A 22,679-nucleotide genomic window follows, 5' to 3' on the forward strand; every position below is an offset into this window, starting at 1 on the left:
TTCAATTTTGGATGGAGCTCGTAAAAAATCGGAGTTCTTGGTTCAGGCACATAAGGGAACATCGTCGTGCCTTTGGTGGAACGCAGAGTGCGCTCGCGATTATAGGCGCCGAAAGGCTGCTTGGAAGAAACTTCTTCATAATCAGTGTCCCAAAAACTGGATCGATTATAAGTTCGTTGCAGCTACGTTTAAGCGCACCGTATCTCGTGCAAAGGAGTTGCACGATACTGAACGCTACGAATTCCTTTCAAAATCTGGTAATAGGCGTGCTCTATTCAATTACCTAAAATCCAGGAAACTAATCTCGTCCACCATGAACGCTGTCTTCCTAGTTCAGTCACCGGCTGAACTTGCACAGTCCCTGGAAGAGATAGGCAGAGGTCTTGAGCGCCGGTTTACGGCTCTTCTTCCTTCTCCTCAGAGATTTCTTGCCACTTTGGACGATTTCGAGGAGGTCACCCTCACTGAGCTCTCGAACACTGTATCCCGCCTTCCACCCGCGGCCCCTGGCCCTGATGGTGTGACTTCTTCTATGATTAAAATTTTGTTCGAGGAATCTCCCACCGACTTACTGGCGCTTATAAATTACTCTCTTAAGGGGCCATGGATTCCAAATGAGTGGCGTTTAGCAAAGATTATCCCGTTGCTTAAAAAGCAGGGAGATGGTTATGTGTTAGACAATATAAGGCCAATTTCTTTAACTTCGAATCTCGTTAAGTTAATTGAGAGGGTGTTGCATGGTAGAATAATGTCTGTTATTTCAGAGGCTGGGTTGTTGAACCCTTGCCAGATTGGTTTCAGACCAGGATGCTCTATATGGTGTGCCCATACCGATCTGGAGAGCCGCATACAGTTAGCTCGGCGCCGAAATCAATACGCAGCGCTTGTTACTTTAGATGTATCTAAAGCCTATGACAGCGTTGAGCACAGGACGCTCTTGCAAAGACTGCAGGCAGTAGGACTTCCGAGATACTTTGTGGCTTGGGTTGCTGAATTCCTTGCTGACAGGGAATTTTACTGCTTTCAGAACAGTGTTTCATCAAGCAAATTTCGACAATCGAGAGGAGTGCCCCAAGGGGCGGTCCTCTCCCCTGTACTTTTTAACATCTTACTCAGCAGTATTCCCTGCAGTCCTCAGGTGTCCACCTATGTGTATGCTGATGACATCGCCTTTTTTGCTTCAGAGAACGACATTTCCTCTTTGTACCAGTCCTTACAGTCCTACCTCAATGTCCTAGACCAATGGTTAGGAGACATTAATCTGTCCCTTAATGTCAGTAAATGTGCTTTATTGGTTTTTCCGCTCTCTCGTCCAGTTAATATCTCTATTGTTTACCGGAACCATGTAATTCCTCAAGTGCAAAGTGTCAAATACCTCGGAGTAATTTATGATCCTTCTCTTTCCTGGGCGGCCCATATCGAGCAGATCACTGTGAAAGGAGTCCGAGCAGTCGGTATGCTGCGCAGGCTGAGCAGTGTTCGTTCTGGCATGAGAAGGCACTCACTTCTTATGATTTATAGAATGTACGTCCGTCCAGTCTTAGAGTTCGGCTGAGTTTTATTCTCTGGTGCACCAGCGTATAAACTTCGCCCCTTGATTCTCTTGGAGCGGGAGGCGTTGCGCCTTTGTTTGGGCCTTCCAAAATTTGTGGCGAATTCCGTTTTGTACCTGGAAGCGCGTACTCCATCACTGACTTCTAGATTTCGGCTCTTAACGGTGAAAACGTTCGTAAGAATGTGCGATTCTTCGCTCCATGCCTCCAATTTGATCTTCCTTCGTCAGCCTAGGCTATTTTTCAACGAAACCTGGTCTCGTTTCCGTACCCCTCAGATATGTTTGGTGCAATCCCTCCTGGACCCCTTAAACGTCCGCATTTCGGACATCCGTCCGGTATGCGCCAACTCATCTATTCAGATTGTCTTCGATGACATCTTTCCAAAACATGCAAAGTTAATGCCTTTTCATTTGCTCAGCGGTTTATTGCAGGATTACCTGCTGTGCTTTAAATCTCATGTGCTCATAGCGACAGACGCCTCACAGTGTGAAGAAAAGGCCGGTGTTGGCATTTTCTCCATCTCCCTTGACTGGTCATTCTCACTCCGCCTTCCCGATTACACCCCTATTTATTTGGCCGAATTTCTAGCAGTAGTCTTAGCGTTGCGCAAATTAAACAGCTCCTTGTCTTCTGTCATAATTATGACAGATTCATTATCGTTGTGTTCCTCTCTCACCGCGCCTACAACATCTCAGGCACTTCGGTTACTCAAATGCTTGGTTCCACCCCACGTGTGTTCATTACGGTTGGTCTGGGTGCCTGGGCACAGAGGAATCCATTTGAATGAGGTTGCTGATACCCTGGCGAAGGCATCTCTTCAAGGCCCAGTCGTATCTGTGCTTCCACCCAGCGCATATATTACCGCGGCCAGGTTTCGCAGGTATCTGCTCTTGAAAGAATTCGCAGCATCAGCTCTGACCTCTTCTCCCGAATTCCGGCATCTCCTTTACCCGTGGTGCAGTAAAGGATGGCGATCACGCAAGCTTGAGGTTTCCTTCACTCGTCTACGTTGTCGCGTGCCTCTTTTAAACTTCTACCTTTATAGATCTGGTCTGGCGGTCTCCCCATTGTGCCCGTTCTGCGGAGAACCCGAAACGATAGATCATTTCTTGTTGACCTGCCGCCGTTTCTCCTCTTTACGGAGCCGCCTGCTGGAGCTTCCGTTACGACAGCTTGGTCTAAGTCTGTCAGCTGGGGTTGCTCTGTCTCTTGGGGCTTCCTCCCTTGGGCACAGTAACTGGAATGTGCTCTCCGCCATGAAAAACTTCCTTACAGACACTAAACGGCTGCCGTCTTAAGCTCTGCTCTTTCTCATGATCAATATTTCTCTGGAATGAAAGCTTTCTGAAACGTGGAATATTTAGCCCCGTTCTCTATTTCAGTCACCGATCTCAAAGCATTTGTTTAACCTATTTCAATTACACATTTGAGATCCTTTCATTTATTTCCTAATTGCTATTATTATCATGATTATTTTATTTTTCCCCACCATTATTTTCTTGTTTAACATTTTGTACACCTATCAGTTGCCGCCTGTGTCTTGGCCGATCCCCCGCAGTGGGTATGCGCCATTTTCTAGAGGACAACAACAACAACAACGACTCCGTGTACACGAGAGCTGTGCGATTTCTTGTCCTTGTCACCAAGTCAACAAGAATTCCCGCCAGTGACGGACCTCGGAAGCGTCCTGTTGCTTTTCACATCTTCACGCTTCTGCAGATCCAACGATGAACTCGCGTATGCTGCCACGCAAGCCCGGTACGTACCGCTGTGTAGGCCCCGAGACATCGACTAAGAAGATCTTGTTCGTGAGCTGGTGCTGCCGAAATGGACCACGCAGGGTAAAGGTCAAGCGCATCCCTGGAGTCCACAAGCGCTACCTGCCCTTTCTCATGGACAGATCGGTGACCGACGAAACAGCGATGGACTTGGGAGCAGACCCTCAGCTTACGAGGAAGGCGGCGCTGAAGCTGGCCAAGGAGAGGGAGGCCGAGCTGGTTCAAGCCCTCCAGCAGCTGCAGATTGTGGAGACGGCGGCGACCCGAGTAGGGAAGAGGAGACGGAGACGTGTTTCAGCGATGTACGACGGCTGCGCTGAAGGGATGCTCGGTCCTGGTGCGGCTGGAGGAGCGACCTCGGGACATGGGACGGAATCGGTAAGAGCTGCGAAGAGGCTGACCAGCTGGGTCAAGCGTTCGTCGTCATTGGAGGACGTCGTGGTCCGTCTGAAGGCCAAACAGGAAGCCCAGATGAACGTTGACGATAGCGTCAGCGACAATTGCACCCCCAGCCAGAGAAGAAGCCGGAGGGCAAAGGCGAAGAGGTCCAAGAAGGTGCCCCGCAGCAAGCCGTCCACTTGCAGTGAAGGGAAAGAACGGAAGAAAAAGAGATCTCGTCGGTTGACAAGCGATCCTGGATGTCATATCTGTGTCGAGAACTGTAGTACCATCGGAATTCGTGACTGATAGCAACATGTGACATGATAATTTTATGTAGTGTAATACTAAACCTGTATTTGACCGTTTAGAACGTATGAAGTATGTGACGGAATAACAAACCACGAACGACGACTTATTAGCGTCATTTATCGTAGATGCAACGACTCAATGCTTATTTTCTTTTGGACAATTCGCATGCCATGTAGAGTTTGAGCTGAATACTTTGCTTATAATTAATTTTGGCTGTCTTAAGATCTAACCATTACTGAAAGTACTGTTATGCCTTGAACTGAACGCAGCTGCCTCCCGGTAATCCGAAGCAGAGTTGAATTATGACACTTGTTGAGTAATGCACGTTTTTGGGCGCCGTGTAATTCATGTTGGCACGTTTCTGTACTCGCCATGCTCAACAGAACCGAATTGCCTCTGCTGGCGAACGTGAACGCAAAAAATTCATGAACGAGTGAACATACTGAGTCCTCTTTTATGGATAAGCTTTCAAATCACTGGCATGTTTCGAACTTTTTCTTGTATCTGGAGCGTCGATACATTCAATACAGTCTACATTGTTACAACAATGTAAACTGTATTGAATGTATCGACGGCTGCTATCGACGGCGAGTGTGTTCTCAGACTGAGCGATTATTTTATTGTACCGGTAAAATCGGTTTAACGTTTAATAAAGCGTCCATGCAAGCATTTGCTTCGGAGTCCAATATGAGCGTGTAACTATTGGTGGTGGTGGAAAACATTTATTTACACATACACTGCTGGAGGTTATGCATGAGCTGACCCAGAGGGGGCCAGCCAGTACTAGGTGGAGGTCCCTAGATCGGGACCCCAGTGGCGCCGGCCGCCGCCCGGGCTCGCGCGACCAAGGCCCGTTGGGCCTGCAGGTCAGAGCAGCCGAGCAGGGTCGCCTCCCAGTCCTCCCGGGTTGGGTTGGGGTGAGGGGGGACAGCAGGGTTGGAGGGGCAGGCCCACACCATGTGATAAGTGTCAAAAGACTTCTCCGCACAGTGCGGACAGCTGCCCGAGAATGAAGGGTCGAAGTGTTTGAGAGCTGCCGGGTACAGCAAAGTATTAGTATACAGGCGAAGCAGAAGCCGCTCCGGCGCGCCGTGGTTCAATGGTTATGAGAACAACTTAACTCCCGCCTAGTCATAAGAAGCAGGAAGGAGACAGGATTGGCGCTGTCATAGTCTAGCCCAGCTATCGGTGCTGCTGCTTCGAAGTTGCCTAAACAGATTCGATTTTGATTCGGTTTCGATTCGGGTTTGGTTTTTTGGGATTTAACAGCTCAAAGCGACCCTGACTGTGAGTTACGTCGTAGTTGAAGGCTTGGGTAATTTCGAGTACTAGGGGTTCTTTAACAGTACACGGGAAGCTAGCAATTTGCCTGCATCGAAATGGGACCACCATAGCCGAGAGCGAATCCGCCTATTTCGGGTCCACACCCATGCACCATAACCACTGAACTACCACGGCGGCGTTTTGTTCGTTTGCGGTTGACCACTTGTGCTGCGTGGATCCGTGGCGGGTATGGTTTCAATGACTGTAGTTTCCTAATCACTTAGCGTTGCTCGCACTAAATATGATGGGATTTTGAGAAGTTCGCGTGTGTCCAATAGTAGGAAAAATGTTTAACGGCAACATGAGAATGGTGAGTGCGGTAGGCAGTCGCAATTATTATCTACACTGCAAGCCGCGATAAACTATCGTATGGATTCTTTATCATTGTACGTCCGTTCACGTAAATGCTCCAAACGTTAATTTCTCATTAATAAAATCTGCAAATTGAAAAAAAAAAAAACCTGCCCCTACTGTTTTCTTGTTAGTGGTGACTTTTGGGTTCCTTTGCGTATGCCGTAACGAGCCCCCTAATTTCTAAAACTTTACCTGTTCAGCAACATCCCAAGAAAGTGCAAGAAACATCCACATGGCGCCATGCAGCCTTCGTCTGCCATGTACTGTGCTCTGCCTACTGACCTATGGCGGCAGATGTCCAATCAATGCCCATCAGTTCTGGACAAAAGTACTTTTGAGTGGGAAAACTTTTATGAAAGCAATTTTTTCGTATAATGCAAGATATCAATATAACAATTAATATATCCGCATATCACCCGACGGCAGTCTGGCATATTTTTTTCTATTAATGTTTTTGATATCATCGAAAGTATTCCCCATTCGTTTTCTATGGCAGTGTTAACTGTTTCATGCGGTCGATGGAAAAACTTAAAAAAAAGTGCTTGCTAAATATCAGATGACTGCACCATTACCTTCAGTATTTCCGTAACAGTACCTTACAGTTTTCCAATGTTCAAAATTTTTGTCCGAGAATGTTGGACATGTTCCACTTTCGAGTGCATCTGTGATGCGTGTAACCTAACCTTGAGAGTGTTCACCAGCGCCACCCTCCTCCATAGCGGCGGACGCAGCAACAGTCTGCAATACCGCGAGTGCCACGGATGAGGTGATCTAACGAAGAGCACCGTCCGCGACATACGGAGGTCGTGGGTTTCTAGTACACTGTAGTCGTGGGAGTACCAATGCTTTAATAACAATAAATAAAAAAGGTCGTAATTACGGCTATATTAACGTCAGGCCGACATTTATAGCTTCACTTGCAATTTTTTTTAGGAAATTATATCGGCATAAGCCCTTACTATAATAGAAAATATCGCATAATCACATTTTTATTTATAATAGGATGGTTCATGGACCATTGGATACATGTTCTAGATCCACTGAGAAGGAGGAAGAAGAAATAGAAGAAGCCGCGAGGTTGCGCTGCTGGCACTTTTCTTTCTCCGTATTTTTTGTTTTGTACAAATTCTAGCTCAGCGTCCCAAATTTTTAAATTTAAATATACTCCATTCCCTGTACATGAGTGCGTTTGTATCCGCTATGCACCCTGGCCAATACCCCGCCGTGAGTATGTGCCATTCAGCCTGAGGACATCATCATCATCATCATCGTTGTCATGCGAACAAGAGGACAGCAACAAGAACAACAACTGTACGAGCCTCGTCTCTGCGACCACGACAACTAGAAGTCCCGCCGACGTCATACCTCTTAGGGTCCCCGAACTTTCTCTTCACCTCCACGGAGCTCACAAAAGAGGTACAGATGAGCGCGGGCGCCGAGGCAGCCGCTGAAGAAAAGCACCGTATTTCAACTCTCGGTTCCTTGACCATTCCTCTCTTTCCAGTCATGGCCTCCTGGATGCTGCCGCCACGCAAGCCCAGTACGTACCGCTGCATAGGCCCCGAGACATCGACTAAGAAGACCTTGTTCCTGAGCTGGTGCTGCCGCAACGGACCGCGCAGGATAAAGGTCAAGCGCATCCCTGGAGTCCACAAGTGCTGTCTGCTCTTTCCCGTGGCCAGACCGGTGGCCGACGAAACAGCGATGGACTTGGGAGGAGACCCTCAGCTTGCGAGGAAGGCGGCGCTGAAGCTGGCCGAGGAGAGGGAGGCCGAGCAAGCTCTCCAGAAGCTGCAGATTGTGGAGACGGCGGCGACGCGAGTAGGGAAGAGGAGACGAAGACGCGTTTCAGCGATGTGCGACGGCTGCGCTGAAGGGATTCTCGGTCCTGGTGCGGCCGGAGGAGCGACATCGGGTCATGGGGCGGAATCGGAAAGAGCTGCGAAGAGGCTGACCAGCTGGGTCAAGCGTTCGTCGTCATTGGAAGACGTCGTGGTCCGTCTGAAGGCCAAAAAGGCAGCCCAGATGGACATCGCCGACAGCGTCGGAGACGGTTGCACCCCCAGCCAGAGAAGAAGCCGGAGGGCAAAGGCGAAAAGGTCCAAGGAGGCTCCCCGCAGCAAGCCGTCCACTTGCAGTGAAGGGAAAGAACGAAAGAAAAAGAGGTCTCGTCGGTCGACCAGCGATCCTGGATGTCATATTTGTGTCGAGAACTGAAGTACCGTCGGAATTCGTGACTGATACCAGCGTGTGGCATGCAAATTTTATGTAGTGTAATGCTAGCCTTGTATTTGACCGTGTAAAAGGTGTGAACTACGTCACGGAATAACAAAACCCGGAAGACATTCGATTTATTAGCTTTATTCATCGTAGATTGAATGACCTTATGTGTACTTACTTTCGGCCAATGCCCATGCCATGTAGAGTTGGTGCTGAGTGATTAGGGTATAATTTTAGCTGTTCTTAGATGGAACGATTACTGAAAGAACTGTTATGTCTTGAACTGAACGTAGATGCGTCCTGGTAATCCGAAGGGAGTTGAATTGTAATATCTCTCGAATGATGTACGTTTTTGGACTCCGATTTATTAACGTTGGCACGTTTCTGTACCCGCCATGCTCAACAGAACCGAATTACCTCTGCTGGCTATATTGAATATGTTTTTATTGATGTACGGGCGTACATACTGAGTCCTCTTTTAGAGATAAGCTTCCAAATCACTCGCATGTTTCGAGCCTTCTTTTGTTTCTACGGCGTCGGTACTCAGACTGAACGATTATATTATTGCGCCGGTAAATAAAGTTTATTAAAGTGCGCATGCAACCATTTGCTTCGGAGTCCAATATGAGCGTGTAGCTATTGGTGGCGCGCCGGGGTACAATGGTTATCAAAACAACTTAGGTCCCACTTAGTCACAAGTAGCAGGAAGCAGACAGGATTGGAGCTGTCATAGTCTAGTTATCGGTGCTGCTGCTGCGAAGTTGCCTAAGCATATGCGATATTGGTTCGGTTTCGATTCGGTTTTGGTTTGGTAGGGTTTAACAACCCGAAGCGACTCAAGCTATGAGGGATGTCGTAGTGGAAGGCTTCAGATGATCTCGAGCACCTGGGGTTCTTTAACAGTGCACGGGCAGCTAAAAATTCGCCTGCATCGAAATGGGACCACCATAGCCGAGAGCGAACCCGCGTCTTTCTGCTCAGTAGCCGAGCACCATAACCACTGAACTACCACTGCAGCGTTTTGTTCTTTTGCGGTTGACCGGTTGTTCTGCGTGGATCCGTGGCGGGTCTGGTTTCAATGACTGTAGTTTACGAATCACTTAGCGTTGCTCGCACTAAATATTATGGGATTCCGAGAAGTTTGCGTGTGTCCATTAGTAGGGAAAATATTTAACGGCAACAAGAGAATGGTGAGCGCGGTAGGCAGTCGCAATTATTATCTACACTGCGAGTCGCGATAAACTATCGTATGGATTCTTTATCATTGTACGTCCGTTGACGTAATTGCTCCAAACGTTAATTTCTCGTTGATAAAATCTGCAAATTGAAAAAAAAAAAACCTGCCCCTACCATTTTCTTGTTAGTGGTGACTTTTCGGTTCCTTTGCGTATGCCGTAACGAGCCCCCTAAATTCTAAAACATTACCTGTTCAGCAACATCCCAAGAAAGTGCAAGAAACATCCACATGCCGCCATATAGCCTTCGTCTGCCACGTACTGTGCTCTGCCTACTGACCTATTGCGGCAGATGTCCAATCAATGCCCATCAATTCTGGACAAAAGCACTTTTGAGCGGGAAACCTTTTATGAAAGGAATTTTTTAGTATAATGCAAGATATCATTATAACAATCAATGTATCCGCATATCACCCTACGGCAGTCTGGCATATTTTTTTCTATTAACGTTTTTGATATCATCAAAAGCATTCCCCATGGGTTTTCTATGGCAGACTTAACTGTTTCATGCGACCGATGGAAACGCTTTAAAAGAAAGATTTTGCTAAATATCAGAAGGATGCACCATTACTCTCAGTATTTCCGTATCAGTACCTCATAATTTTCCAGTTTTCAACATTTTTGTCCGAGAATGTTGCACATGCTCCACTTTCGAGTGTATTCATGTTGCGTGTAACCTCACCTTGAGAGTGCTCACCAGCGCCACCCTCTTCCATAGCGGCGGACGCAGCAACAGTCTGTAATACCGCAAGTGCCACGTGGAGGGGGATCGAACGAATAGTACCGTACGCGACATATTAGGTCGTGGGTTCGGAACCCCCTAGCAGGATGTGATTGTTTTTCTCATTTTTTCAATTAAGTTATCGTTGATGCAAAAAAAAGTTATAGCAGTGCTAATTTTCCATTGATCAACATCAGGAAAAATAAAGTAACATTCCCCTTTGCCTTGTTTCAGTCCCTGTTGGCTTCCTTCCCAATTAGCACAGATAATTGGCTCAATATTGGGAACGTATTGGTTAATGCCGGCCCTATAAAGGACAAGAGTGAAACCATCCTAATGGCTAAATTTTTGCGTTCACTGCATCCTCGATGCCAAGAAGCAAGCTGTCCGCTTACAGTGACGGGAAGAAGCGTGTGAAATGAAAGGTCCCGCCGGATTACCACAGACCCTGAAAGTCCTCTCTTTAAAAACTGAAACTCTGTCGGCATTCCAGACATGTACAGGCTTTGTCAAAAGTTTGGAGTCCAGGGGGTTTGCTTCTGAAGCACACTGTCTGGTTCGTAATGCATCTCCAGCGCTCCAAATTTGTTGAAGGTAAGAAGATTTCTGGTCCTGCCTCCTCCAACGGGTAGGACTACCCCGAATGTTACAGGAGTCCCACTGCCAGGCTTAGAAGCAAACTCCGTGGGCTCTAAACTTTTGACAAAGACTGTACCAAGGTGGACATGCTCTAGGTTCATGAAGTATGAGGCAACACTTGCGGAATTTAGGGGTGTCATGCACGCGAACTACGCTACTAGGTCCGAAGTCATGAAGTTGTTTTATTCTCACTGATATATAGCACTATTAATATGGGAGTAATTACTCATTGGCATCCACCAAAGCGCAGCCACCCAAGCACTTGGCATCCACCCAAGCGCTTGGGTGGATGCCAATGATTAATTACTCCCTTATTACAAATCTACTGCGCCTTCGGGGATTCCGTTAAACATTTGACCAACACACTTCCTATTCCGAGTTACTGATCAATTCGCTCTCGCCCTACCATAAGCTTGCCGTCCAGGTTAGGTCAATTAGTAGAGCGACTGCTCCGGTGAAGTGGTGGTCCCGGGTTCGAACCGCGGAGCAGGACGAATTATTCTTTAACTACGAAGTTTCTGAGAAAGCTGTATAGCTTTCCTCTGTAGCCGTATGGCTGCGCTTGGGTGGATGCCTACGAGTAATTACTCCCTTATTAAAAATCTACTCCACCTTGGGGGCTCCCCTAAACATTTGACCAATAGCACTATTAAGTACAGACTGCGAACCAACGCGTTAATAATAATAATTAAATATGATCACGAATCACAGCAATTAAATTGCTGGGGTGACATTTTTAGGTTCTGTTGCTAATTTTTTTTTGGAGGAATTTATAGCGCCCTAAGTCATGGTTGTAATACAAAATATAGCAACGTCGTATTTTTATTTCTGATACGGTGGTCCATGGAACGCTGGATGCATATTGTTGTTGTTGTTGTCCTCTAGATAATGGCGCTGTAGATCCATTGAGAAGAAGAAAGAAGTAGAAGAAGCTGCCACGTTGTGGAGAAGAAGAAGAAGAAGAAGTGCTGCTGGGCCCATGTTGACGCGGACTGTTCGAGGCCTTGTCTCTGCGACCACGGTTCCTTGACCACTGTCTACTCTCGGTCCCTAGACCATCGTTTCTTCCTTTCCTGTCATGGCCTCATGGATGCTGCTGCCACGCAAGCCCGGTACGTACCGCTGTGTAGGCCCCGAGACATCGACTAAGAAGATCTTGTTCGTGAGCTGGTGCTGCCGAAATGGACCACGCAGGGTAAAGGTCAAGCGCATCCCTGGAGTCCACAAGCGCTACCTGCCCTTTCTCGTGGACAGACCGGTGGCCGACGAAACAGCGATGGACTTGGGAGGAGACCCTCAGCTTACGAGGAAGGCGGCGCTGAAGCTGGCCAAGGAGAGGGAGGCCGAGCTGGTTCAAGCCCTCCAGCAGCTGCAGATTGTGGAGACGGCGGCGACCCGAGTAGGGAAGAGGAGACGGAGACGTGTTTCAGCGATGTGCAACGGCTGCGCTGAAGGCATGCTCGGTCCTTGTGCGGCCGGAGGAGCGACCTCGGGACATGGGGCGGAATCGGGAAGAGCTGCGAAGAGGCTGACCAGCTGGGTCAAGCGTTCGTCGTCATTGGAAGAGGTCGTGGTCCGTCTGAAAGCCAAAAAGGCAGCCCAGATGGACGTTGCCGACAGCGTCGGGGATGGTTGCACCCCCAGCCAGAGGAGAAGCCGGAGGGCAAAGGCGAAAAGGTCCAAGAAGGCGCCCCGCAGCAAGCCGTCCACTTGCAGTGAAGGGAAAGAGCGGAAGAGAAAGAGACCTCGTCGGTTGACCAGCGATCCTGGATGTCATATTTGTGTCGAGAACTGAAGTACGATCGGAATTCGTGACTGATACCAAAGTGCGCATGATAAATTAATGTAGTGTAATGCGAAACTTGTATTAGATCGAGTAAAAAGTATGAAGTACGTCACGGAATAACAAACTACGGACGACGACTTATTAGCGTCGTTTATCGTAGATGCAACGACCTAATGCTTATTTTCTTTTGGAGAATGCACTCGCCATGTAGAGTTTGAGCTGAATGCTTTGCGTATAATTTTGGCTGTTCTTAGATGGAACCATTACTGAAAGGACTGTTATGCCTTGAACTGAACGCAGCTGCCTCCCGGTAATACGAAGTAGATTTGAATTATGACACTTGTTGATTAATGTACGTTATTGGGCGCCGTGTAATTTATATTGGCCCGTTTCTGTACTCGCCATGCTCAACAGAACCGAATCACCTATGCTGGCTAAGTTGAATATGCTTTTATTGATGTACGAGCGTACATACTGAATCCTCTTTTATGAATAAACTTCCAAATCACTGGCATGTTTCGAACTTTCCCTTGTTTCTGGAGCGTCGATACATTCAATACAGTCTACATTGTTGTAAAGTGCGTTCTCAGTATGAACGATTATTTTATTGCACCGGTAAAATCTGTTTAACGTTTAATAAAGCGTCCATGGAAGCATTTGCTTCGGAGTCCAATATGAGCGTGTAACTATTGGTGGCGCGCCGTGGTTCAGTGGTTATGAGAACAACTTAACTCCCGCCTATTCATAAGAAGCAGGAAGGAGACAGGATTGGCGCTGTCATACTCTTGTCCAGTAATCTGGTGCTGCTGCTTCGAAGTTGCCTAAACATATTCGATTTTGTTTCGGTTTCGATTCGGTTTTGGTTTTTCGGGGTTTAACAGCTCAAAGCGACCCGGACTATGAGTTACGTCGTGGTTGAAGGCTTGGGTAATTTCGAGTACTAGGGGTTCTTTAACAGTACACGGGAAGCTAGCAATTCGCCTGCATCGAAATGGGACCACCATAGCCGAGATCGAACCCGTGTATTTCGGGTCAACGCCCGAGCACCATAACCACTGAACTACCACGGCGGCGTTTTGTTCGTTTGCGGATGACCACTTGTGCTGCGTGGATCCGAGGCGGGTCTGCTTTGAATGACTGTAGTTTCCTAATCACTTGCCACTGCTCGCACTAAATATGATAGGATTTTGAGAAGTTTGAGCCCATTAGTAGGGAAAATGTTTAATGGAAACACGAGATTAGTGCGCGTGGCTAGGCAGTCGCAATTATTATCCACAGCGACCGATGGAAACGCTTTAAAAGAAAGATTTTCCTAAATATCACAAGGATGCACCATTACTGTCTGTATTTCTGTATCAGTACCTCATAATTTTCCAATTTTCAACATTTTTGTGCGAGAATGTTGCACATGCTCCACTTTCGAGTGTATTCATGTTGCGTGTAACCTCACCTTGAGAGTGCTCACCAGCGCCACCCTCTTCCATAGCGGCGGACGCAGCAACAGTCTGTAATACCGCAAGTGCCACGTGGGAGGGGATCGAACGAATAGTACCGTACGCGACATACGGAGGTCGTGGGTTCGGAACCCCCTAGCAGGATGTGATTGTTTTTCTCATTTTTTCGATTAAGTTATCGTTGATGCAAAAAAAAGTCATAGCAGTGCTAATTTTCCCTTGATCAACATCAGGAAAAATAAAGTAACATTCCCCTTTGCTTTGTTTCAGTCACTGTTGGCTTCCTTCCTAATTAGCGCAGATAATTGGCTCAGTATTGGGAACGTATTGGTTAATGCCGGTCCTATAAAGGACAAGAGTGAAACCATCCTAATGGCTAAAATTTTGCGTTCACTGCGTCCTCGATGCCAAGAAGCGAGCTGTCCGCTTACAGTGACGGGAAGAAGCGTGTGAAATGAAAGGTCCCGCCGGATTACCACAGACCCTGAAAGTCCTCTCTTTAAAAACTGAAACTCTGTCGGAATTCCAGACATGTACAGGCTTTGTCAAAAGTTTGGAGTCCAGGGGGTTTGCTTCTGAAGCACACTGTCTGGTTCGTAATGCATCTCCAGCGCTCCAAATTTGCTGAAGGTAAGAAGATATCTGGTCCTGCCTCCTCCAACGGGTAGGACTACCCCGAATGTTACAGGAGTCCCACTGCCAGGCTTAGAAGTAAACCCCGTGGGCTCTAAACTTTTCACAAAGACTGTACCAAGGTGGACATGCTATAGGTTCATGAAGTATGAGGCAACACTTGCGGAATTTAGCGTGTCATAAACGCGAGCTACCTGTGAGGATCGTGGGAGATGATTGCAGGTCTTATTTTCAACAAACACCAAAGTACAAACAATAAACGAGGCGGCTTTTAACGGAAAGGAAACCAATTACAATATGAGCGAGAAGAAAGGAAAGGAACAAGAGAACAACGCAACAATACACGGGAAAAACACACGGGGGAACAGAACAAAGTGCTTATGATAAATGCAGGAAAAAGAGTCAAAGAGGAAAGTTCACACTACTTGTCTTATTCGAGCAACGAGCGGGGAGGACTGGCTGGGTGTCGGGCAGTCAGGGAGTCTCTTGGCGTTCCAACGTCGATGAAACGCTACCGCAGCGTCGGCGTCTGTGGGCTCCCGGCACGGTTCCCAGGTCTGGTATCCCGGAAAAAAGGTCACGTAGGCGCCAGAGGCGGCCTGTGTGGAGCAGCTGACGGATGGACGGAGAAGAGTAGCGCCTGGGCCTGGTGGTTAAGGCTCTCGACGATGGATGTCCAGGTCTGGTGGCCCGGACGTCTGCGGCTAAGGCCCAAGCCCGGAACTCGGGGAGCCAGCAGAACTCGTCCACGTCCGTCGCCCACCGCGCTCTTCTCTTCTCTGCCACGTAATCCTCTTCGACCTGCCCCGCGTTCCCCTCCGCACGCGCTCCTCGTGCTTTGTCTTCTCCTCACGAACGCCGCTGGGTTGCGCTATCTCCTTACAGAAGGCCCCCTCTTCGGAAGTTTTTTCCAAGGGAAAGAACTCAACTTCAGGAGAGCGACACCAGACGCGTTCGACGATCGCAACACAGAACACCGCACCACAGCGCGCACACTACACACCACACACAATATGACGGTCGTCAATGTTCGAAGCGTTCACAGACATTCGCACACACAGCACAGAGAGCACATGGAAAGTCAACGTGAAGCGTCCATAGAAGGCGAAGAAACACGGAAAGCATAAAAAGTAGATAGCCGACATTCAAAAACAAGCATGAACAAACAAAAACAATTCCAACAACAGGTGTGGGCTACATTCTTCCGTATTCCATTGTTCACATCAAACCACTTCACCGTCGCGAGAACTTTTTCGGCTAGTACTTCCGTTTTCCTTTGTGAAACCGTTTTCTCCAAACCGACCTCGGTTTCCACCCTGATTTTACATGTTCCCGTCCTACGATGTTATTCACTCTGTTCTCCCTTGCCTTCGACACAGTCTGCTGACACATATCACACGATCTGACATAACTCTTAATGTCAGCCTGTACACCGGGCCAGTAAAACTCACTGAGCACCCTAGCTATTGTTTGCCGTATTCCATGATGGCCGGATAATGCACTCTTATGTGCCAACTTAAGAACTTGCGTGCGTAAGCCCTTCGGTACCACCGCTTGCTCAACGACGTGGCCGGGACACACTTGGTACGACCGGAAAAGAACACCGTCATCTGTATCAAAGGAGTGGGCGGTCTGTCCCTTGCCATGAAATATTTGCCCCAACTTCCTGCGACACACCTCTAAGGTCGGGTCTTCTTCCTGTTTGAGGCGAAACTCCGGCCGTGACAAGTGGAGTGTGTTCAGAGTGGGGCTTTTACTACTCTCTGAAACCTTTGCTGTCACCATACGGGAAGGAACATCGACCGCACCCTTCATGGCAAGGGAAACTGCCTGATCAGTGAGAACTGGCGGGTCAACCGAGAATGGAGGTTTAGCCCCGGGGACATTGCCTATTATAATGTCGTACAAGGGTGTAGACAAGCAGCACGCGATGGCCTTACCCGAGAAGTATGGAGAACAAATCACCACCTCCGCTTCCGGAACTTCTACACGAGTCCCATTGGCCAAGAATAATGTGGCCTGTTTCCCTGTAAGCGCCGCTGCCGGTACAAGGGACTCACGCACAACAATGCCGGTGCTGCCCGTATCCCGTAAAACCGAACCAGGCTGGCCGAACACCTCGCCGTGCGCCACGGGCATAGCAGTTTCCACCGGGTTGGAAGGACAGACCATCTCCCCCAACTGGCCCTCTACGCGCGTTACCACTGCAGTGCTATCGGGATGTGAATATCGAGGTGTCATGCAACAGGCGGACTCCTCACGGTCTCCTGGCCTCTTAGCTTTGCATGACTGGGCATCATGTCCTACCTCGCGGCACCAGGTGCAATACGATTGCTTCGGCTTCGTCCGACAATCCGCCGCCTTGTGCCCAGTCTTCTCGCAAAGAAAACACCGCAGGCGAGATTGTGAACCTGAAACCTCGTCCTTGGCTTTATTCATCGTATGCTCCCCCTGTTCTTTGAAGAACAACAAGTTATTTTGCCGCTGTGCTTCAAGAAAATGATCGGCAGCCTCCGCCAGCTTGGCAACTGTCTTGCCCTCCCGCTCACGTAAGAAAAGGGCTAACCGAGAATGACAGTTGCTCAGAAATTGTTCGCTCACGACCATCTCGCGAACCACCTCAAAAGTGCGGCCTTCTCCCCGCATCTCGACCCAACGGTCAAAGAAGCTAAACAACCTGGCAGCATATTGCGAGGCCGTTTCTCCATCCTGGGGCTTGCTCTGGCGAAACTTCTCTCGGTACCCTTCCGCGGTGAACCTAAACCTCTGAAGCAAGGCAAGCTTCGCTTTGTCATAATCCACGGAATCCTCAGGCGAGAGCCGACCGAAGACCCTAAGTGCTTCGCCGCCAAGGCACAAGCTCAACGCCGTTGCCCACTTTTCTTTTGGCCAACCCTGCCCCGTGGCCACATGCTCAAACCTCTTTAAGTAGGCATCGAGGTCATCCCGCGCTTCATTGAACTGTGGTATGAGGCTGTGCGGGTTAATGGAGCTGGTCGATGAGACGCTATGCTCTCCACGGTCACTCGGAGGATTTGCGCCACCCTCCTTGAGCCTTATTTGTAGCTGCAAGTTCTGCGCCTCTAACTCCAAACGTTCCTTCGCAGCTTCACGCCCCGTCTCCAAATTCCGTGCCTCTAACTCCAAATTCCGTGCCTCTAACTCCAGCTTCTGCTTCGCAGCTTCACGCTCAGCGGCTCTCTCTTCCCGTGCCTTACGAAGCTCGTCCTCCACCCATGCTCGTAACTCCGCGCCGCACAAGCCCATGCGCTCGCCTAAAGCAACCAAATCTGAAGCGCTCATCCTTTTCCTAAATTAACACAACAGGCAAAGAAATCAAAAACCGACCTCGTCCTGTCGTGGACGCCAAATTTGTGAGGATCGTGGGAGATGATTGCAGGTCTTATTTTCAACAAACACCAAAGTACAAACAATAAACGAGGCGGCTTTTAACGGAAAGGAAACCAATTACAATATGAGCGAGAAGAAAGGAAAGGAACAAGAGAACAACGCAACAATACACGGGAAAAACACACGGGGGAACAGAACAAAGTGCTTATGATAAATGCAGGAAAAAGAGTCAAAGAGGAAAGTTCACACTACTTGTCTTATTCGAGCAACGAGCGGGGAGGACTGGCTGGGTGTCGGGCAGTCAGGGAGTCTCTTGGCGTTCCAACGTCGATGAAACGCTACCGCAGCGTCGGCGTCTGTGGGCTCCCGGCACGGTTCCCAGGTCTGGTATCCCGGAAAAAAGGTCACGTAGGCGCCAGAGGCGGCCTGTGTGGAGCAGCTGACGGATGGACGGAGAAGAGTAGCGCCTGGGCCTGGTGGTTGAGGCTCTCGACGATGGATGTCCAGGTCTGGTGGCCCGGACGTCTGCGGCTAAGGCCCAAGCCCGGAACTCGGGGAGCCAGCAGAACTCGTCCACGTCCGTCGCCCACCGCGCTCTTCTCTTCTCTGCCACGTAATCCTCTTCGACCTGCCCCGCGTTCCCCTCCGCACGCGCTCCTCGTGCTTTGTCTTCTCCTCACGAACGCCGCTGGGTGGCGCTATCTCCTTACACTACCCTTCCAGGTGCAAAGTCATGAAGTTGTTTTATTCTCACTGATATATAGCACTTTTAATATGGGAGTAATTACTCCCTTATTACAAATCTACTCCGCCTTGGGGGATTTTCTTAAACATTTGACCAACACACTTGCCACTTTGAGTTACTGATCAATTCGCTCTCGCCCTACCAAAAGCTTGCCGTCCAGGTTAGCTTAATTGGTAGAGCGACTGCTCCGGTGAAGTGGTAGTCCCGGGTTCGAACCCTGGAGCAGGACGAATTATTCTTTAACTACAAAGTTTCTGAGAAAGCTGTATAGCTTTCCTCTGTAGCCGTATGGCTGCGCTTGGGTGGATGCCTATGAGTAATTACTCCCTTATTACAAATCTACTCCACCTTGAGGGATTCCCCTAAACATTTGACCAGTAAGACTATTAAGTACAGACTGCGAGCTAGCGCTTTAAATAACAATAATAATTAAATATGATCGCGAATCACAGCAATAAAATTGATGGGGTGATATTTTTAGGTTCTGTTGCTAATTTTGTTTGGAGGAATTTATAGCGCCCTAAGTCATGGTTGTAATACAAAATATAGCAAGGTCGTATTTTTATTTCTGATACGGTGGTCCATGGAACGCTGGATGCATATTGTTGTTGTTGTTGTCCTCTAGATAATGGCGCTGTAGATCCATTGAGAAGAAGAAAGAAGTAGAAGAAGCTGCCACGTTGTGGAGAAGAAGAAGAAGAAGAAGTGCTGCTGGACCCATGTTGACGCGAACTGTTCGAGGCCTTGTCTCTGCGACCACGGTTCCTTGACCACTGTCTACTCTCGGTCCCTAGACCATCGTTTCTTCCTTTCCTGTCATGGCCTCATGGATGCTGCTGCCACGCAAGCCCGGTACGTACCGCTGTGTAGGCCCCGAGACATCGACTAAGAAGATTTTGTTCGTGAGCTGGTGCTGCCGAAATGGACCACGCAGGGTAAAGGTCAAGCGCATCCCTGGAGTCCACAAGCGCTACCTGCCCTTTCTCGTGGACAGACCGATGGCCGACGAAACAGCGATGGACTTGGGAGGAGACCCTCAGCTTGCGAGGAAGGCGGCGCTGAAGCTGGCCAAGGAGAGGGAGGCCGAGCTGGTTCAAGCCCTCCAGCAGCTGCAGATTGTGGAGACGGCGGCGACGCGAGTAGGGAAGAGGAGACGGAGACGTGTTTCAGCGATGTGCGACGGCTGCGCTGAAGGGATGCTCGGTCCTGGTGCGGCCGGAGGAGCGACCTCGGGACAAGGGGCGGAATCGGGAAGAGCTGCGAAGAGGCTGACCAGCTGGGTCAAGCGTTCGTCGTCATTGGAAGAGGTCGTGGTCAGTCTGAAGGCCAAACAGGAAGCCCAGATGGACGTTGCCGATAGTGTCAGCGACGGTTGCACCCCCAGCCAGAGAAGAAGCCGGAGGGCAAAGGCGAAAAGGTCCAAGAAGGCGCCCCGCAGCAAGCCGTCCACTTGCAGTGAAGGGAAAGAGCGGAAGAGAAAGAGGCCTCGTCGGTTGACCAGCGATCCTGGATGTCATATTTGTGTCGAGAACTGAAGTACGATCGGAATTCGTGACTGATACCAAAGTGCGCATGATAATTTAATGTAGTGTAATGCGAAACTTGTATTAGATCGAGTAAAAAGTATGAAGTACGTCACGGAATAACAAACTACGGACGACGACTTATTAGCGTCGTTTATCGTAGATGCAACGACCTAATGCTTATTTTCTTTTGGAGAATGCACTCGCCATGTAGAGTTTGTGCTGAATGCTTTGCGTATAATTTTGGCTGTTCTTAGATGGAACCATTACTGAAAGGACTGTTATGCCTTGAACTGAACGCAGCTGCTTCCCGGTAATCCGAAGCAGAGTTGAATTATGACACTTGTTGAGTAATGTACGTTATTGGGCGCCGTGTAATTCATGTTGGCCCGTTTCTGTACTCGCCATGCTCAACAGAACCGAATTACCTCTGCTGGCTAAGTTGAATATGCTTTTATTGATGTACGAGCGTACATACTGAATCCTCTTTTATGGATAAACTTCCAAATCACTGGCATGTTTCGAACTTTCTCTTGTTTCTGGAGCGTCGATACATTCAATACAGTCTACATTGTTGTAAAGTGCGTTCTCAGTATGAACGATTATTTTATTGCACCGGTAAAATCTGTTTAACGTTTAATAAAGCGTCCATGGAAGCATTTGCTTCGGAGTCCAATATGAGCGTGTAACTATTGGTGGCGCGCCGTGGTTCAGTGGTTATGAGAACAACTTAACTCCCGCCTATTCATAAGAAGCAGGAAGGAGACAGGATTGGCGCTGTCATACTCTCGCCCAGTAATCTGGTGCTGCTGCTTCGAAGTTGCCTAAACATATTCGATTTTGTTTCGGTTTCGATTCGGTTTTGGTTTTTTGGGGTTTAACAGCTCAAAGCGACCCGGACTATGAGTTACGTCGTGGTTGAAGGCTTGGGTAATTTCGAGTACTAGGGGTTCTTTAACAGTACACGGGAAGCTAGCAATTCGCCTGCATCGAAATGGGACCACCATAGCTGAGATCGAACCCGTGTATTTCGGGTCAACGCCCGAGCACCATAACCACTGAACTACCACGGCGGCGTTTTGTTCGTTTGCGGTTGACCACTTGTGCTGCGTGGATCCGAGGCGGGTCTGCTTTGAATGACTGTCGTTTCCTAATCACTTGCCACTGCTCGCACTAAATATGATAGGATTTTGAGAAGTTTGAGCCCATTAGTAGGGAAAATGTTTAATGGAAACACGAGATTGGTGCGCGTGGCTAGAGAGTCGCAATTATTATCTACATGCGACCGATGGAAACGCTTTAAAAGAAAGATTTTCCTAAATATCACAAGGATGCACCATTGCTGTCTGTATTTCCGTATAAGTACCTCATAATTTTCCAATTTTCAACATTTTTGTGCGAGAATGTTGCACATGCACATTGCACATTAAGGATAGTTGCCGGGCCAGTTGGTACATGATCACACCGTAAAACAGCGCGCTTACACGGGACGAAGAAAGAAGACACGCACACACACAGCGCTGAACTTACAACTGCATGGTTTATTGCATTGCTCGCAATAAATACCGGAATAAATACCGCTCGCAATAAATACCGCAATAAATAACGTCTACGCGAAGCGGGTTTCCCGGATGCCCTCATTTCAGGGATCGGCTTCAAGCTCCTGAAGGATCTCCGCCTATCTAGCCTCCCGATGAGGCCACGCAAAGAGAGAAGATGGCTGTCATGCCGTATCTGCACGGGATCAGCCACTCGTTGAAGAAGATAGTAGGGCGTGCTGGAGTGAACTTGGTCCTAACCGCACCCAGAAAGCTCAATATGCTTTGCAGAATGGTGAATGAAGATGCCCCAAAACCAGCGCGGTGCAGTAAGAAACATGAAAAAATGTTCACCACCTGTGACACGGAGATAATCTACGAGATACCGCTGTCATGCGGCGCATCTTATGTGGGCCAAAGTGGACGCTGCATAAACGACCGTCTACGAGAGCACGCCATTAACATCCGCACGGGATACGGCAGCACGCTGGCAAAACACGTACGTGCCTGTCATTGCACACCTAACCTTGGACGAAGCCAGATTTTGAGGCGGTACAATCATCAGCACAAACGTGAACTATATGAAGCATTCATCATAGACAGGAAAGGCGCGTCATGCGTTAGCACTCCATCGATGGCACTGACAAGAAAAGAGATTAAATATCTTGAATAACCTTTGACGACATGATGCGACAGGAGGATATCTCCCCGCCTTCCTTTGGTTGTTTTTTGTTTTCCTTTCCGGTATTTATTGCGAGAAATGCAATAAACCATGCAGTTGTAAGTTCAGCGCTGTGTGTGTGCGTGTCTTCTTTCTTCGTCCCGTGTAAGCGTGCTGTTTTACGGTGTGATCTTCTATAGTGCTATAGAACGGAACTTCTTGGTTTCGTTCGCTATGATCCTGACGTTGCGGATTTTTGTAATATGACAGGTGAGCCCACGTGGCGAAGTAGAAAATGGCGAAGTATCTTTAATGTAACGAGAATCATCGAGCCAACGTTTAAGAGGAAAAGTGCGTGCCGAATTCGGTGGAGCTTAAGGCGATTTAACCATTCCAGTTTCAATCAACGCTCAGCAGTTCTGGTACGTGGCTCAACGCACGCGGCTTTGCAATTATAGTATTTCAGATTATT

At 48.5% G+C, this 22,679-nt stretch overlaps 4 protein-coding genes across 4 annotated transcripts; all 4 read left to right on the forward strand.

The window, feature by feature from the left end:
• The first annotated feature begins 3,283 nt into the window (after positions 1 to 3,283).
• Positions 3,284 to 4,021, forward strand: LOC149335662 (uncharacterized). Its single transcript, XM_089553988.1, has one exon. The coding sequence runs from the start codon at positions 3,284 to 3,286 to the stop codon at positions 4,019 to 4,021; it is 738 nt and encodes a 245-aa protein (XP_089410114.1).
• A 3,186-nt stretch (positions 4,022 to 7,207) lies between these two features.
• On the forward strand, positions 7,208 to 7,918 carry LOC149335663 (uncharacterized). The gene has a single exon (XM_089553855.1). The coding sequence runs from the start codon at positions 7,208 to 7,210 to the stop codon at positions 7,916 to 7,918; it is 711 nt and encodes a 236-aa protein (XP_089409981.1).
• Positions 7,919 to 11,594: 3,676 nt separating this feature from the next.
• LOC149335664 (uncharacterized) lies at positions 11,595 to 12,311 on the forward strand. The gene has a single exon (XM_089553989.1). It carries the CDS (start codon positions 11,595 to 11,597, stop codon positions 12,309 to 12,311), a length of 717 nt encoding a protein of 238 aa, XP_089410115.1.
• Positions 12,312 to 19,303: 6,992 nt separating this feature from the next.
• On the forward strand, positions 19,304 to 20,020 carry LOC149335665 (uncharacterized). The gene has a single exon (XM_089553990.1). It carries the CDS (start codon positions 19,304 to 19,306, stop codon positions 20,018 to 20,020), a length of 717 nt encoding a protein of 238 aa, XP_089410116.1.
• Positions 20,021 to 22,679: the final 2,659 nt, after the last annotated feature.

This window comes from Amblyomma mixtum, chromosome 7 (assembly GCF_055824585.1).
Source record: "Amblyomma mixtum isolate Tamu chromosome 7, ASM5582458v1, whole genome shotgun sequence".
In the NCBI taxonomy this organism is placed as follows: domain Eukaryota; kingdom Metazoa; phylum Arthropoda; class Arachnida; order Ixodida; family Ixodidae; genus Amblyomma; species Amblyomma mixtum.